This window comes from Rhineura floridana, chromosome 3 (genome assembly GCF_030035675.1).
Source record: "Rhineura floridana isolate rRhiFlo1 chromosome 3, rRhiFlo1.hap2, whole genome shotgun sequence".
Lineage (NCBI taxonomy): Eukaryota > Metazoa > Chordata > Lepidosauria > Squamata > Rhineuridae > Rhineura > Rhineura floridana.
Genome location: NC_084482.1, coordinates 179,996,866 through 180,014,794, shown reverse-complemented (window position 1 = coordinate 180,014,794; position 17,929 = coordinate 179,996,866). Strand labels below are relative to the sequence as shown.

The following is a 17,929-nucleotide window of genomic DNA, read 5'->3' as shown; positions in this document are numbered from 1 at the left end:
TTTACTTTCTGTAGGGATGTCTTACTCTCCCTAGAACGCTCAGTTCCATCACTGCGCCAAACCTAAGATAAATGGAACAACCACTGATGGGACCTTGAGTTAATTTTGATGGCATTTTCTCTGGTGGCTAGAGAAACCAACCTTAGCCAAGAGATCAAGACTAAGACCATGTACATGAGACACAGCTATAGCCAAAGCATTGTGATGCAAACTAAACAGTATCATGTTTAAAAATAGGATATCATATTTAAAAATAGGGTGCACTGGCACCCTAGTGTCCAGGATATCTATGCCAGCACAGAACCCACTGGAGGCACAGATTGCTAGCATATATACAATGTTCATACATAGGCTGGTGTGTGTGTGTGAAGCACTTGAGATATTGGTGACATGGAGCGCCTACATTGGTAAATGTTAAATTGGGACTCACTGGAGCAGTAGGAGCCATTCCTTATCTGGAATGCCATATGTTCCTACTGGCTGCCAGAGCTTGAAATAAATGGCATTTCCCAAACTCATAGGGTGGCCATGATGCTAGAGACAGCAGAGATACTGAGAAGTAGCCATAAAAGTATCACAAATAAAATTTAAATCTAGCATTACTTCAATAATTTCCCCATCACCACCACTGGCCGTCTGCATGTCTCCCTTAATGGAATCTTGGAGTGCATTGATAAATCCCAACGGTCAGTTAAATTAATATAAAAATGGTTTTATGTCTAAAAATGAAAGAGGATGTTTATTTATCTATTTTTTTTAAAAAAACACTGAGTTATTCATAGTATATAGCATCAATCATCCTTTGTTCTTAAGGCTGCTTCTGCGCTTTTCCAGGAATAACACTCTGCCAGAGAGGGCACTTTATTTTAAACTCAGGCCTACAAGCGCTGTCTCAGGAGAAAGGTTCAATCAGTGACAACCTTTTCTACTGCTGACATTATTCAAAGTTTGGGAAAGCAAGGAAGGAGGCACTCCAAATGTACCTCTCTAATTTGGCAAACCTCTCCCAAAGCTTGGCTTTCCAACTAAAGATATTAATTAAATAAATTGGGAGCACATTAATGAATCATAATTACTGTTTAGTAAGTGTAATTATTATTCTCACTGTACAGGGGCACATCAACCCAGACTCTTTTCACAGTGCTGTAAACCAAGAGTATTATTTATTTATTTATTTATTTAATACATTTATACCCTGCCTTTCTTTTTATCATAGAAACCCAAGGCGGCTTACATAGGGTTCCCAGGCGGTCTCCCATCCAGGCACTGGCCAGACCTGATCTTGCTTAGCTTCAGCAGGGAGCTGGCCTTATGTGCCTTCAGACCATAGCTACCTTTTCTGTTGCCTCAGTGTTGGACTTAAGTAATGTAAGATTTACATGTGAGGTACAACCCCATGGATAAAATGAAGAAAATCTCACCCAGGCATTGGTATAACAAAAGAGTTCCCAAATTCAGCAGGACCATGCAAAATGCAACTCCTCATTAAAATGGGACCCACTGTACAATGGGAAACATAATCAACATGCCCAACAGTAGTGTGATAAACTAGCTTATGTACCTCTGAGGCACTTATAAACATTTCTTATGATGGTAAAATAGTGCTTAGCATATTCTGGACTTACCAAAAGTTGTTCCAGCTTCTGGCCGACTAACTGAAGAAACAATGACAAAGCCAAAGCCTTCATTCTCTCCCCGACGTATTTCCACATCGTAGGGCTGCACCACAGTGCTGACCACTCCGCTGCCTCCACCACCTCCACTACCAATCCCACTGGTGCTGCCGCTGCCGGAACTGACTGTGTTGAGTGAGTTCTGGCTCCCCTGTGGAGTGCGTTTCTCCTCTGTTAGAGAAGCAGGCTGGTTGCTGCTATGATGAGATGAGGCTGGGGAGGGGACCTCATTCTCTGCTTTTGGAACTGTTTCAGAAAGATGCAATCATCAGTCAGCAGCCTTCACATGGCACCAAGATATAACTGCAGAAGTTGTTAAATTTCTGCTTTTGTGTCAGAAGATGACAGAAAGACTGTCATCTATATCCTATAAGACTATCGTAGGGAGTGTTTTCTCCCACACACTGTTCCCCATTTCCTGAAGTCATCTGAGGCTTCCTTCCTACATGTCCCCTCTTTTTCTACTGCTCTATCAGCTGAGGATTGGAGCATGGCCTCTTCAGTGGTGCCGCCCACTTTGTGAAGTAACTTCTTTCACAACATGCTAGAATGAAGTCAAGACTTGTTTATTCTGCAGGGCATTCACAGCAGGAAACATATTTGAGCTTTTCTGATGGTGGATTTACAAAGGGTTATCACACTGTTTTACTTGGACTTCATATTTATTTATTTTATTGCTGTAAACCGCCCAGAGAGCTTCAGCTATGGGGCGGTATACAAGTGCAATAAATACAAAAATATGCCAATTTCTTGTTTCAGTGCATTTTATCTTTTTTTTTGTAAAGCATTTTGTAAAGTTACTTTGAATAATTTGTTTTAGAAAGCAAGTGCTGCTGCTGCTGCTGCTGCTACTACTACTACTACTACTACTAAATAGTGCCACAACAGAGGCTTCAGTTCAGAAACAGCACCCCATGGCCAACGTTTTTCCTCCATGGAGGCATACTATGCAGGAATTCATGTGAAATATGTTAAAAGTCAGGAGGCAAATTTCCTTAATATGGATTTTGTAGGAAGTATATGGAAGCAGGAGGCTGGATAATTACTTGCCCCTGTTGATTAATCCTTCCTGCAATTTTTTTTAAATCATGCAGTGGGTTTTGCTCAGAGCTTGAGGAATGAGTGGGTAATTCCTTTACATCTTGACTGTAATAGAACTAGGAGTAATTTTATTACTTTTGTGGAGTAATTGTAATGTTCCAGCATTACTTTTGGGCATTACTTTACGAGGGGGGGGGAAGTCTTCTGCTCTTCTGATTTGTGGATGAAAATCATGTGCCTCAAACTGGGCTTCTGTGCAGCGTTGCTCTTCCCTCATGCTCTGTGGGTGGGTAGGAGGTGATGAGGGAAGAGGTGGAGAGTGAGATGGGGTGGAGTGGAGAAAACAATTGTTTAAAAAAATGGATGGTGGTGGAGAAGAATGGAGTGGAGGGGAAAAGGAGCTGGAGGGCAAGAACATGAATAAAGGAGGAGAAGGAGGCAGCAGCAGAATGGAGATAAAGAACTGTGGAGGTAAACGATGACAATGTGTGTGTGTGTGCGTGCGTGCATGTGTGTGTGTGTGTGTGTGTGTGTGTGTGAGAGAGAGAGAGAGAGAGAGAGAGAGAAAGTACTGTGTTTGCACTTGGCACACAAAGTGGCCTCCCACCACCCTCTCTGGCTACTGGGTTGCATTTGCAGTATTTTAACCTTTTTGCATCTCAGGGGAAAATGTTTGCTTGGGTGAGTGTCCCTTAGTTGGTGGCAGGACAGGGTCCGGGTGGTGGTTAAGTGAGAGAGATTATGCTGGCTGGCTGAGAGGGGGGAGGGTTGCACTTGGTTTGACGTGCAAAGATCTGAGTAGTGACCTCTGCCTCCCTCCTCACCTCCCTTACCAGTGGAGAGACCACCATTGCTATCTTGTGGATAAAAACAATTATTCTACTACCTCTGTATGTTTGTTTATTTTTAATGTTGTTTTAGGCTACTTAGATATGCTGCAGCCAAGGCCAGCACCTTGTAGGTGTTTTTTTTAAAAAAAGTAACTGAAATGTAATTGTAGTGATTACTTTGGAGAAAATGTAAAGTAATCAGTTACTTTCAGAGTAATAGTAATGGAAATGACTACTTTTTGGGCCATGTAATTGTAACTGTAATTTATTACTTTTTAAAAGGAATCTTCCAAAGCTCTGGTTTTGCTTTCTGTCTTAATGATTTCCATGGCTATTCTTCCTTTAATATTTTTAAGCACAGGAAACTTGTCAACATTGGCTCTGAATACTTTGAAGTATACTTCCTAAGGGTCCAATGGCATAACTGTTTCATTAGGGAATTCTTATCTACCTCACTAAATCCACACACTGGCAGTTCAAGTTCATGCTGGCCACTTATCTCTGGTGCAGATAGACTGTGGGTCCAGCATGGACCATGCAATTCAACTGACCTGATGTGGGATACTGACACAGGGTTGGACTATCTCATACTGTACCTTCCACCAGCATAGGGAGCATTTCCTATACACCAACACCAGCAACCAGGAAGCTCTATATGCTGGGGGATGAACAACTGGTGGATAACTGTTGACTTCATGCTAGGAAGCTTCTCAGAAAAATCTGCTGGATACAGATTGCTGGACAAAGACCCACTGAGCTCAACTGGACACATGCCCATAGTGCAGAGTGCAGCCACAATGTACTTTTGTCAGCTCCAGCAATATTATTTTCAGGGCAGAACTTTCAGCATTAAACATTATGAGTCAGATAACATTAATGGGTAATACTATGCTACCTTACAGGAAGTACTATAAACTGATTAACACTTTACAGGCCATTCAATTTCACAATATTTCTTTTCCTGGTCCAATAAGAGAATATCTCTTCAAATTGTAAATTTAAACTAAACACAATGGGGAAACCCATGGAAAGTGGCAACATATCTCTTCTAATGATTAGCAGTCAAATTCTCAGCTTGAAAACATTCATCCTATATTTCTACCATGTTTGAAAAGCCTAAAAAACAAAACAAAACTGAAGGTTAAAAAGAAAATACAAAAACAAAACTGTGCACTGCTATATTTGCCAGAACTTAAACCTTTTGATCTTTAGAAAGTAGTTCACTTTCATCCAGAGACAGGAGTAAAAATAAAAACACCTGCATAGTCACATTGCAACCTACCTGTGTTCACCACTTTGCGCCTGACAGTCAAATTGACATGGCCTTGTTTGGCAGCCTGTTGCATAAGCTGGACTACAAGCTGATGAGATTTCCCGACAACGGGTGTTCCATCCACGCAGATTAATTCATCCCCAGATCTCAGGCGACCATCGGCATCTGCAGCACCCAGTGGCACAATGTGACCAATATAAATCTGTGAGAAGCATGTGCATATGTGAGAAAAGAATTGTTGTCAGAAGTGAGCAGCAATTGAATCTAACCGATAGCACCACATTAGGATTGTCGATACCAGGGTTGGGGAACCTTTTTCAGTGCAAGGACAGCATTCTCTTGGCATGGGCAACTATCCAGGAGCTGCAAAGCAGTGGTGTGAAGGGCCAGATGCAAAAGTGGGTGGAGGAATGGATGTGTATCATAGGTTAAAACATTGCAGCCATGCAAAAAGTCAGGGGGTTCTATACACATCCAAGCACTCCTATCTCTCCATCCTCCATCCAGGTAACCAAGAGATATTATCACAGGTCAAGGACACATTCTAGCCAGGGAAAAGTATTCAAGGAAGGTGTGTTTTAAGGGAGGTGGTGAGAGCTAAACAGTGATGCCTGGAGGGCTGCATTTGGCTCTTAGCCCTAATGTGCTTCATACTTGGTCTATACCCAAACACCTTCTAATCAAGTGGACAAATGTAATGCAGACTGTTGTGTGACTACAGCAGTTCTCATGGCAGTCATGCCAGATGTACCCAAAGGGAAAAGACCAAATTTGGTAAACCAGATGCAAGGGGCTGAAACCAGTGAGGCAAGATACACAAAAAGGATGGCAGAAAAGGCCAGTCAGTTCCGCACCTAGAGCAAAACATTATTTTCCAGGACCTGGAGTATGAAAATAGTGCTCATTCACTGAGTTTCTTCAACATGTTATTTGTTCCCCTAGCAAAAATATACCCCAACATTATTTATCATGGAGTCAGAGTTAATTCCCCCCCCTGTGCACTGACTGAGGAACCTGACAGCCTCTACGCACACATGTAGGTAGATTATATCAGTGGCATGTGACTGAACATGGAGGCTTCTGTGTAGGCTGCAGTTTCCATGGCATGAAAACAAAAAGGCTGTCCCTCTCCCTTATCATTCTCACAAAATGAGTGTTTTTCTAATAGGGCCCTGAATGCTTTCACACCCAGGAACTACAATTCCTATGATGTAATGCAGTTAGAGAGTTGCTCGCATGCAAGACATCTGGGTAGAATTACAAATTACACGTAGTCACAACAGTTGAAATATTGATGCTAAATTGAGGCTATTGAACACAGAATTAACATGGTACATCCTAAGAAAAGAGGTGTAAGAACATATGCTTTGCATGTAGAAAGTCCCACATTCAATCTCTGGCAATATCTTAAAGGATATGAGGCAGAAGGGCAGAGAAAGATTTCTCCCATAGAGTTGCTGCCAGTCAGAGTAGATGTTAATAGGCTAGGTGGGCCATTGGTTTGATTTGTACAAATCAGTTTCATATGCCCTTGAGGTTGGTCCTGCAGCTAGTGCTCCATGTGGTGGTGTGATTGCTCACTGGGGCAGAATATAGCCAACATGTTACCACACTGCTGAAACAATTGCACTGGCTGTCCATTAGCTACTGGGACTAGTTCAGGGTTCTACTTTTGGTGTACAAAGCCCTATGCAGCTTGGGACCACGATACCTGAAAGACCATCTTACCCCTTACATACCCAGTTGATCACTGGGCTGTGCAGGTGAAGGCCTCCTGCAGATACCATCTTACCATATTAGATAGGCGGTACCTCTGTCATCTTTTCAGCACCTGTTGAAGACCTTCCTCTTTCAACAAGCCTTTTAAGTATAGACCTTATTCTAGTCTGCGTCTGTGCTGGAATTGCTTTTTAAGATGTTTTAAAAGTTGTTTTTTAAAGACTTTTAAAGACGTTTTGTTTTAATATGTTTTAAAGTCTTTTGTTTTTAAGATACTTTAAAGTGCTTTTGTTTGCCGCCCTGGGCTCCTTCTGGAAAGAAGGGCGGGATATATATTTAATAAATAAATAAATATGTTTATATGAATTCAAAAGCAATACCCTTCTTTACAGAATATATACAATGCTGTATGACTTTGCCCAGGGGAAAGAACTCTATAATTTTGAGCTCAAAATTCATGGAAAGGCTCAGCAGATCAGGATAAGAATGCTATTAAATAATAACTTTAGATATTTCTGTTCTTTTGTCTGTGATCAGCACCAGCCCCAGACATGCGGGGCCCTTGGGCACAAGCCTGCCCTGGGCCCCGGTGCTCCCCTTCTGCGGTTGCATGGTGAGAGCTTTGGAGCCCCCGCCATTCCCTTGCTTAACTTAAGTTTCTTAGTTGTTGTGCGGTTGCGTACACATCGCTGCCCTTAACCAAGATGGCGGCCAAGGTTTCCCTAAGGGGCTGAAGCCTCTGCTGCCATCTTGGCTCATGACAGGGATGCGCACATGCAGCACACATGCGTGCCATCAGCCAAGATGGCGGCAGAGGCTTCAGCCCCTTAGAATAGTAGTAGAGTTGGAAGGGGCCTATAAGGCTATCAAGTCCAACACCCTGCTCAATGCAGGAATCCAAATCAAAGCATTCCTGACAGATGGCTATCCAGCTGCCTCTTCAATACCTCCAGTGTCGGAGAGCCCACTACCTCTCTAAGTAATTGGTTCCATTGTCATATGGCTGTAAAAATTAGGAAGTTTTTCCTGATGTTCAGTCGAAATCCAGCTTCCTGCAACTTGAACCCATTATTCTGTGTCCTGCACTCTGGGATGATTGAGAAGAGATCCCGGCCCTCCTCTGTGTGGCAACCTTTCATGTACTTGAAGAGTGCTATCATATCTCCCCTCAGTCTTCTCTTCTCGAGGCTAAACATGCCCAGCTCTTTCAGTCTCTCCTCATAGGGCTTTGTTTCCTGCCCCTTGATCATCCTTGTTGCCCTCCTCTGAACCTGTTCCAGTTTGTCTGCATCCTTCTTGAAGTGCAGAGACCAGAACTGGATGCAGTACTCAAGATGAGGCCTAGCCTAACTCCCCTCGCTGGATCGTCACCCTGTAGCGGTGAGTGGGCTTGTGTGTTCCAATGAACCCTGTGAGCGATGCCGTCAGGAGTCATGTACTCCCAGCAGGGTCATCCATGGCACTAAGGTCAAGGAAGAGGAACCAGACAAAGAACAATCCAAGAATGTCCTCAATGGCAGAACAGGCAGAGAATAACAACGTGTAGGTTACAACGGCTGTGAAGGCAGATGAAGGCTGCAGCAGATAAAAGACTTCCAATTGTCATGGTATCCATGCAATTGGATCAAAGCCTTTTTCTGTCAAGATTGTTTGTTGATCGTTGTGCGCCAATCTCGCCACATAAAACAAATTCACACACAGGCATCTTCCAACCAAACCAAACCAAACCAAACCAAAAGTCCCATGGCGATCGGCGAATGGCGATAAGGGCAGGACTGTGCAAACCGGAATCCTCTAGTCATGGAATGGCACATGGCCGGTGAATACAGACTCAGTCATCCTGGCTCAAGGACAGAGGCAGTTGAGTAGTTCGGCAGCTATATCCACAACTGAGCAGTCCTATTCAGGATCCACTCTGCTCACCTCGTATGGGGAGGGGGCTAGAACAGGTGCCCTAAACATAGTCTGCCTCATCTCTTTCACTGACTGGATTACCACATCCAGTAGGGTCACCACTTAGCGGGTTGCAAAAGACAATTGAACTTTGGAACATGGAATATACAGACATTGCTGGACAATACAGATAGTGAACATCCTGAACGCAAGACTGCCATCATTGCGAGGGAGTTGACATACTTTAATATTGACATAGCCGCACTCCAAGACACTTGAAGAGCAGGAGAACAACTGAAGGAAGAAAAAGGAGGTTATACCTTCTTTTGGAAAGGACTGCCTGAACAAGAACGAATACATGGAGTAGGCTTTGCTATTAAAAATAATCATGTGAAGCTCTTGTCAGAAGTTCATATTGGCATTAATGAATGACTGTCAACTCTCCAGTTAAAACTTGCCAAAACCCAGCAGGCAGCTATTGTAAGTGCTTAAGCACCAACATTAGATGCTGATGAAGACACCAAGGAAAAAATTTATAACCTGCTGGACACCATCTTATCAGAGATACCTAAGGAGGATAAAATAATCCTCTTGGGCGATTTCAGTGCAAGAGTTGAGCGTGATTTCGATTTATGGCCAGAAGCCATTGGGAAAGACAGAGTTGGCAGTAGCAACCTGAATGGAATTGTACTTCTGACTAAATCTGCACAGCATAATCTTGTTATTACAAACACACTCTTTCACCAGAAAAATAAATTTAAAGCATCATGGAAGCACCCTCCGTCAAAACACTGGCATCTCCTGGATTTCGTAATTGTCCGTGCCAGAGATTGTTGTGATGTACTCCTCACCGGGGCCATGATGAGTGCTGATGACTGCTGGACAGATCACCCATTAATTCGATCCACTATGGCCATTAATACTGTTCCTCAACGTAGGCTCCAAAGAACAAAACCAAGGCATAAAATGAACATCCATGTCCTTCAAGATCCTATTAAGTGAGCACGCTTTCAAACAACTCTCAAGAAATATCTACTGACAGAACTCCCTGAAAATGTCGAGAAACACTGGATTAAACTGAAGACATCTGTTATTGCAGCATGTGAACAAACTATTGGATACCAAACGAAGAAACATCAGGATTGGCTTGAGGAGAATGATAGTGAGATTGAACATATCATTGACAAGAAAAGGAAAGCCTTCCAGATATGGCAGAAAGACATTAACTGTGCTGCTAAGAAAAACATCTATGCCAGTGCAAAGGCTAAGGTCCAAAGAAGAACTAGAGAACTTAAGAACGCCTGGTTGATAAAGAAAGCTCAAGAAATCCAGCACTTTGCAGATGCTCATGATGCCCGGGGCTTTTTTAATGCCACGAAGACCATCTAAGGACCAACAAATTACGGTACAAATACCTTACGTTCAATGGATGGTACCAAACTTCTTAAGAATAAAGTCTATTGCACCACACTGGAAAGAGCATTACCATGACCTCCTTAATTGTAACTCTATTGTGGCTGATGAGGTCTTCTTGCAAATCCCACAACAACAAATTAGAGATGATCTTGCAGTATCCCCTAATTTGGATGAAGTCAGTAAAGCCATCAATCAAATGAAGAACAACAAAGCTAGTGGACCTGATGGGATTCCTGTTGAAGTCTTTAAAGAAGATGAGCCTGAACTTACACAACAACTTCATAAGCTCACTGAAAAAATCTGGATGAGGGAGGAGATCTCAGAAGAATTTAGGGATGCCATAATTATCACCCTTTTTAAGAAGGGTGAAAGAACAGATTGTGGGAACTATCGAGGTATCCTTTTTCTTGCTACCGCAGGTAAAATCCTTACAAGCTCCTCGCAAATCACCTCCTACCGATCTCAGAGGATGTCCTCCCCGAATCTCAAAATGGTTTCCACCCTTCCAGGGGGACAGAGGACATGATCTTCACTGCATGACAGCTTCAAGAAAAATGCAGGGAGCAGAATCGACCTTTATATATGGTGTTTATTGATCTGATTAAGTCCTTTGATACTGTGAATCGAACCGCTCTCTGAACCATTCTTCTGAAAACTGGATGTCATGATAAATTTGTGAATATTTTGCAACGCCTTCATGACAACAACAATTTTGGATATCAATGGCTTTCAGAGCAATCCATTCAGAGTGGGATCAGGTATAAAATAGGGATGTGTCATTGCTCTTACCTTATTTGCTATCTTCGTAACTATGATTCTACACCTTATTGAGGGGAAACTTCCTACTGGTGTTGAAATCATATATCGAACAGATAGAAAACTTTTTAATCTCAGTTGGCTGAAAGCAAAAAGTAAGGTAATGTCAACCTCTGTCGTAGAACTTTAATATGCTGATGATAATGTAGTCTCCGCACATTCAGAGAAAGATCTATGCTGTACACCGCCCTGGGAGCTTATTGCTATAGGGCGGTCTACAAATGTAATAAAATAAAAAATAAAATAAATAAATAAATCTTCAAACTATCCTAAATGTCTTTGCAGCAGTGTATGGAAACCTTGGCCTCTCGCTTAACATCAAAAAACCAAAGTGCTTCATCAACAGTTGCGAACACTTAATGGTGTGACGCTAGAGAATGTTGATCACTTTGCCTATCTTGGCAGCCATCTCTCTTTAAAAGTTGACATCGATGCTGTAATTCAACATCGTCTGAGCTCTGTGAGTGCTGCATTCTCCCAAATGAAGTGTAGAGTGTTCGAGGATCAGGATATTTGCAGGGAGACCAAAATGCTTAATTATAAAGCCATTGTACTACCGACTTTACTGTACGCCTGTGAAACATGGACCATTTATAAACGCCGCTCCCAACTTCTTGAAAGATTCCACCAACGCTGCCTCCGGAAAATTCTGCAAATTACTTGGGAAGACAGATGGACTAATGTTAACGTTTTGGAAGAAGCAAGAATTACCAGTGTTGAAACAATGATCCTTCAACATCAACTTCACTGGACTGGCATGTTGTTTGAATGGCTGATTACCGTCTTCCAAAGCAACTACTTTACTCCCAACTTAAGGATGGAAAGCGGAATATCGGTGGACAGCAAAAGAGGTTTAAAGAGGTTCTTAAAGCTAATCTAAAAAAATGTAACATGAGCATCGAGAACTGGGAAGTCTTGGCCCATGAACGTCTGAAATGGAGGTCGTCTATTATCAAAGGTGCTATGGACTTCGAAGTAGCACGAATACAGGGTTAAAGGGACAAACGAGCTAAGCGGAAGGCACACCAAACAAATCCTCATTGCAACCATCTTCCATCTGGAAACCTATGTCCTCACTGTGGGAGGCTGTGTGAATCCAGAATTGGCCTTCACAGTCACTGTTAAAGACCTTATCTTGGAAGACAATCTTACTTGGCCACGAGTAATCGCCAATAAATTATGAGAGGAGAACTAATACTTCATGTGATTTGGAAACTATACTGTTAATGTAGCCTAATATAGCATTTGCCTTTTTTGCAGCCACATCACACTGTTGGCTCATATTCAGCTTGTGATCAACGACAATTCCAAGATCCTTCTCACATGTTGTATTGCTGATCCAAGTATCCCCCATCTTATAACTGTGCATTTGGTTTCTTTTTCCTAAGTGTAGAACTTTGTATTTATCCCTGTTGAATTTCATTCTGCTGTTTTCAGCCCAATGCTCTAGCCTATCAAGGTCCCTTTGAATTTTGTTTCTGTCTTCCACGGTATTAGCTGTGCCCCCCAAGTTTGTATCATCTGCAAATTTGATAAGCATGCTCTGTACCTCATCATGCAAGTTGTTAATAAAAATGTTGAAGAGCACTGGGCCCAGGACTGAACCCTGTGGTTACTCTACTTGTTACTTCCACCCAGTTTGAGAAGGAACCATTGATAAGCAGTCAATGGTTCCTTAGGGAAACCTCAGCCGCCATCTTGGTTAAGGGCAGTGCTGCGTGCTGAACCGCACAACAGCTGAGAAAGGTAAGTTAAGCAAGAGAATGGCGGAGGCTCCGAAGCTCTCATCCTTTGGAGCTGGCCCTGTCCATGATAGTACCTTTCCTCCTTTATTTCACATGACTTTCATTTTCATGTAGAATTCTGTTGAATAAATCTATTTACACAGCTCAAGGGACTGGAAATGGGATCAGAAGCCTTGGCTTGAGTGTGACTTAAATTAACAGCAGCCCAAAGCTGCTAACTTCTGTTTGATGTTCGGGTCAGTAGCTGCTACACAACAGCTCAAGGGGCCTAAGCCAGTTGAGAGTAGAAACAGGCCCCTCTCTGTCAGCTAAGATCAACACTCTTAGCAACCATAGCTATTTAGAATACAGCTGAGCACACTATTCTGATTTTATATTATTTGCTATTATAATCAAGTGATTGAAGTGATGTAGATGAAACAATATTAAACATGTATTCTGGTGAATGTAAAGTTCTAACATAATGAGATAGAAGGTAAAACATGTCTGAAGTCTCAAAATACTTACAGGTTCTCCAGGCTCATTTCCACCAAGAATCCTAAACCCAAATCCAGTTTCCTTTCTCCATAGAAAAATATCCTGCTCTTGATAATCTGGAACTGCAAGAAAATACAAAGTATTATTTATTTATCACAGACCTTTGAGTGACTTGATGAAACACATATACACAATGAAATCCCTTTTTAAGTTCACTGTTTCACTTACACTGAATGGCATCAACTACGTAATTCACATAATGCATGTGTGGCTATCTATGACATCCTATTATAAAATGGCTCAGCCTCTGGAAACTTCCCTGGACAGATGGAGACAGTTTTGAAATGAAAGGCCCAACAATTTTCTTTGATCTTGAGAGGAAGTACACATCATATCAATTTCCACAGGGTCACATGGGAAAATTAAATTTTATATAATAATAATAATAATAATTAAAAAACCCAACTCTTGTATTTATAGCCTGTCACACAGACCCAATGGCCTTTATTGGCTTAAGATACCAGAGCAGGTTATTAGGATGCAAATTATTACAGAGCTGTTTTAAAGGAAGAAGGATATACATCCAGTACACATCCCATCCCTTGTCTGCATGTGCCAGAAATTCAGAGCATCCTGGCCCATGACTCACTGCACACTGTCCACACCAGCTGAAGGAGACTACAGTATCCATGCTGTCTCTCTCTTCTTGTAGCCAGCAAGTCAAGACAACGTTCTTGTTTTTGAGGCATCTGCTTTGTGCCATTGCTCCACTCCTGCTTTCTGGTTTTGCACAAAAGCACCAACCTGAGACTGGGGTGGGAGTGCAATATCAACACACCCTACATTTTTACAAACATGAAGGCATCAGAGTTAATTCCTAGCAGTGTCTTTTTTTAAAACAAAATACACACAAAAAAGGGTCTTTCAGACAGGGCTGGAATAAAAGCCTGAAGATATGCAACCTACTATTTTCTCTGCAAAAGAGAGATGCAAATATGAAGAGGAGGTTGCAGTGTCCACTGGGAAATTAGAATCCTGTGCAAGGAAAGTACACATCTATTAATCTCCAGATCCATGGTTTTGAAGTCATCTTTTAGTGGTCATTTGGAATGTCATTCTTCAAGATTTTCTTGCTGCAGAGCAGAAAGACTTCAATCTTTACTTGGTATTTCATTTTTTTGCTTATGACCTTTAATGGGGCTCACCATCTAGAAATATTGAAGCAACTTACAGGGCATGGCTTTTGTTTTTGGTTGCAACCAAATGCAAATAAGATGTTTGCCTAGCACTGCAGTATTAGAACTCATCTGTGTTAAGATGAGTAATAATCCAGGGCCCTTTTTAGAAATCATGAGCAAATAGACTTTTCTCATTAGACAAATGAGGATCTATAAAAGAATATAACTCCATTAGAAACATAAAACAGTTGATTTTCTTTTCATAAGACCAAGAAGAGAACAAATCAAGAGCCCTGTGCTGCAATGACTGTTGTAATAACTAAATAACTGACATCTGCATAGCATCATCTCTTATTGTCAGCATTATTTCTTTTGATATTACTATAAACAGCTTGGACCAATTGGGCATAATCCTTGTAAAACCTCTCCTGCATATGTCCAGTTGATATTATTAGGATCTTCTCTCTTCTATATATCCACATTTGTTTAAGCATTACTTGTTTAAGCATAACAGAAGTTCATGTCTGCCACTGGCCATAATTATACCAGCTTAGATTCAGCAAGGTGGCTTCATTATGTGCCCTCAACATGCCCTGGCTATCATATTTTAATGTTAAAAGCTGTAGCATGAGCACTGCACCAAATATTCACCCATAAATATATTCCAGGTTAAAGATTTTTTTCCCAAAGGACACTGAACTGTTTCCCCATAAAATCTTTTGACACTTTTTGTCCTTTCATGGCTTTCACCTTACCAAGTTACCCAACCATCAGGGATCAGGCAATACAGTCCAGCAATCTGTTCTCACAGGGCCAACCAAATATCTATGGAAAACCCACAAGCAGGCCTTGAATGCAATAGTGTTCTTCCTGCTTGCGATTCCCAGCAAGTGGTATTTAAAGGCATATTACATCTGACAATGAAGGTAGAACATAGTCATCATAGCTAGTAGCCATTGAAAGTCTTAATCTCCATGAATTTGTTTAATCCTCTTTAAAGTCATCCAAGTTGGTGGCCAATTAACTATGTGATGTACAAAGTAGTACTTTCTTTTGTCCTGAATCTTCCAACAGTCAGCTTTACTAAATGGCCCGAGTTTAATTATCCATATCATGCATACTTTTATACACCTCTATCATGTTCCTTACTTGCCTTTTCGACTACAACTCCAAGATCATAGTGATGATGATGTAATTCAAAGAGAAGGCAATGCTTCCTGCTCACTCTGAACTAGCCCACACGTTGGTCTTATTTGAACCTCCCCAAATATTTTTAAAAAGTACTCCCTTTTCAGTTAAGATTGCATAGCTGTAGCAATAGAATGAATGCATCGCCTTTTTTTTTCTTCACAAGGCAAATTTAATGCAAATTGTTCATTATGTGGAACCATACGTTTTTAGGTTTTGTGAATAGTACATAAGGTATTCAGACTGTGGGCCAGATGGTGTTGACTCATGATCTGTATGGTAAAGAACCATTCACAAAAGAGAATAAATATGGGTCTCTACAAGATGACAACTGCAAAAGACTACTAGGGAGGGAAATGTTTGATTTCTTAAAGCAAATTGTTTTGCAGAAAATGTGTGAAGCCTCTTCCTGAAGTTTCTGTGGTTCAACTTTTATCTGACTATGGGTTAAAACAATATTTAAAGAAGCTTCAGAATTTTTTGGTATACAATGTGCATTACTTTTATTTTCATAACATGCAACGTTTGCTACTTATGAGAGATACTCTTGGCCACAGTTTCTTAGAGAGAAGGAGATTAATCCTGGGGCAAAACCTAACACTCCATTCACTGCACCACACTGACCACTGAAATATAAAAATAAGCCAATGAAAAGACCAACTGCCCATGGTATCCTTCTGGAGAGACTTGTGGAGTTGGGTGTTGGAGGTACTGCTTTGCAGTGATTCCGCTCCTACTTGGCGGGTCGTCTCCAGAGGGTAGTGCTTGGGGAACATTGCTCGACACCGTGGGTTCTCCAATATGGAGTCCCGCAGGGGTCAGTTCTGTCCCCCATGCTCTTTAACATCTACATGAAGCCGCTTGGTGCGGTCATCAGGAGCTTTGGAGTGCGTTGTCATCAGTATGCTGATGACACGCAGCTCTACTTCTCCTTTTCATCTTCTTCAGGTGAGGCTGTCAATGTGCTGAACCGTTGCCTGGCTGCGATAATGGACTGGATGAGAGCTAATAAACTGAGGCTCAATCCAGACAAGACTGAGATGCTGTTGGTGGGTGGTTTCTCTGATCAGATGGTGGATATTCATCCTGTTCTAGATGGGGTTACACTCCCCCGAAAGAGCAGGTTCGTAGTCTGGGAATACTTTTATTATTTTATTTATTTATTTTTTTATTACATTTTTAGACCGCCCTATAGCAATAAGCTCCCAGGGCGGTGTACAGCATAATAAAACAGGTTAAAATACAAGTGGATGTACAAATACAATACACAATAAAACATAATTAAAAATTTTCAATTTTAAATTCAAATTTTAAATTTTTAAAATTTTTAAAATGCGTGGGCGAAGAGGTAGGTCTTTACCTGGCGCCAAAAAGATAACAAAGAAGGCGCCAGGCGTATCTCATCAGGGAGGGCGTTCCATAGTTCGGGGGTCAAGTTCTGTCACTTGAGGCTCAAGTAGCCTTGGTGGCACGAAATGCGTTCTACCAACTTCGGTTGGTAGCCCAGCTACGTCCCTATTTGGACAGAGAGGATCTCACCTCAGTTGTTCACGCTCTGGTAACCTCCTGATTAGACTACTGCAATGCGCTCTACGTGGGGCTGCCTTTGAAGACGGTCCGGAAGCTACAGCTGGTGCAAAATGCAGCGGCCAGACTAATAACGAGGACCAGGCGGTCCGAACACATAACACCTGTTCTGGCCCACTTGCACTGGCTACCTATATGCTTCCGGGCCAGATTCAAAGTGCTGGTCTTAACTTATAAAGCCTTATACGGCACGGGACCACAATACCTATTGGAACGCCTCTCCCGATATGAACCTGCTCGTACACTGCGCTCAACATCGAAGGCCCTCCTCCGGGCTCCGACCCATAGGGAAGCTCGGAGGATGGTAACAAGAACTAGGGCCTTCTCAGTGGTGGCCCCCGAACTGTGGAACAGTCTTCCCGAAGAGATACGAATGGCGCCGACGCTGCTATCTTTCCGGCGCCAAGTTAAAACCTTCCTATTTTATCAGGCATTTTAATTTTTTCTATATATGTTTTTAATCTGGTTTTAGATTGTGGATTTCTATATATATCTGTTTTGTATTGTTTATGTGATTTTATTGTATTCATTCATATTTGTTGTACACCGCCCAGAGAGCTATGCTAGTGGGGCGGTATAAAAATTCAATAAATAAATAAATAAATAAAATAAGTTGTCAATAATTAATGTAAAATGGACCAAAGAGCAAAGATTCAAATGCAATCAACAAACACGTTTCATATTTGAAACACTGGCTGGTTTTAAAATGCAGAATTAATTGTTCCTATAAATTACTTCATATAACAACTTCATGTACATTTACTATTTATTGGGTAGTTAACTGTAGCACTTTGATTGATTTTGTTATATATCACAGAATCATAGAATAGTAGAGTTGGAAGAAGTCTATAAGGCCATAAAGTCCAACCCCCTGCTCAATGCAGGAATCCAAATTAAAGCATACCCAACAGGTGGCTGTCCAGCTGCATCTTGAATGCCTCCAGTGTTGGAGAGTCCACCACCTTCCTAGGTAATGTAAAGCTTTTTCATGATGTATAACTAATGGTGGAGAAGCAATTCTCAAAGAGACCAGATGTCCAGTTTCCATTAAACAAACATGCACAACTGATTTAATTTTTTATTTCAAACCCTA

The 17,929-nt window shown here is 41.6% G+C and overlaps 1 protein-coding gene across 21 annotated transcripts in view; it reads right to left on the bottom strand.

The window, feature by feature from the left end:
• Window positions 1–17,929, bottom strand: part of MAGI1 (membrane associated guanylate kinase, WW and PDZ domain containing 1) — a 732,128-nt gene that overhangs the window by 32,714 nt on the left and 681,485 nt on the right. For all 21 annotated transcript variants that reach the window (XM_061618714.1, XM_061618715.1, XM_061618723.1 and 18 more), the window contains 3 exons: window positions 12,914–13,005; window positions 4,827–5,019; window positions 1,626–1,919 (listed from right to left, as the gene is read on the bottom strand). In XM_061618714.1, the coding sequence (XP_061474698.1) occupies window positions 1,626–1,919; window positions 4,827–5,019; window positions 12,914–13,005 (579 nt within the window). The remainder of the gene's footprint in view (window positions 1–1,625; window positions 1,920–4,826; window positions 5,020–12,913; window positions 13,006–17,929) is intronic.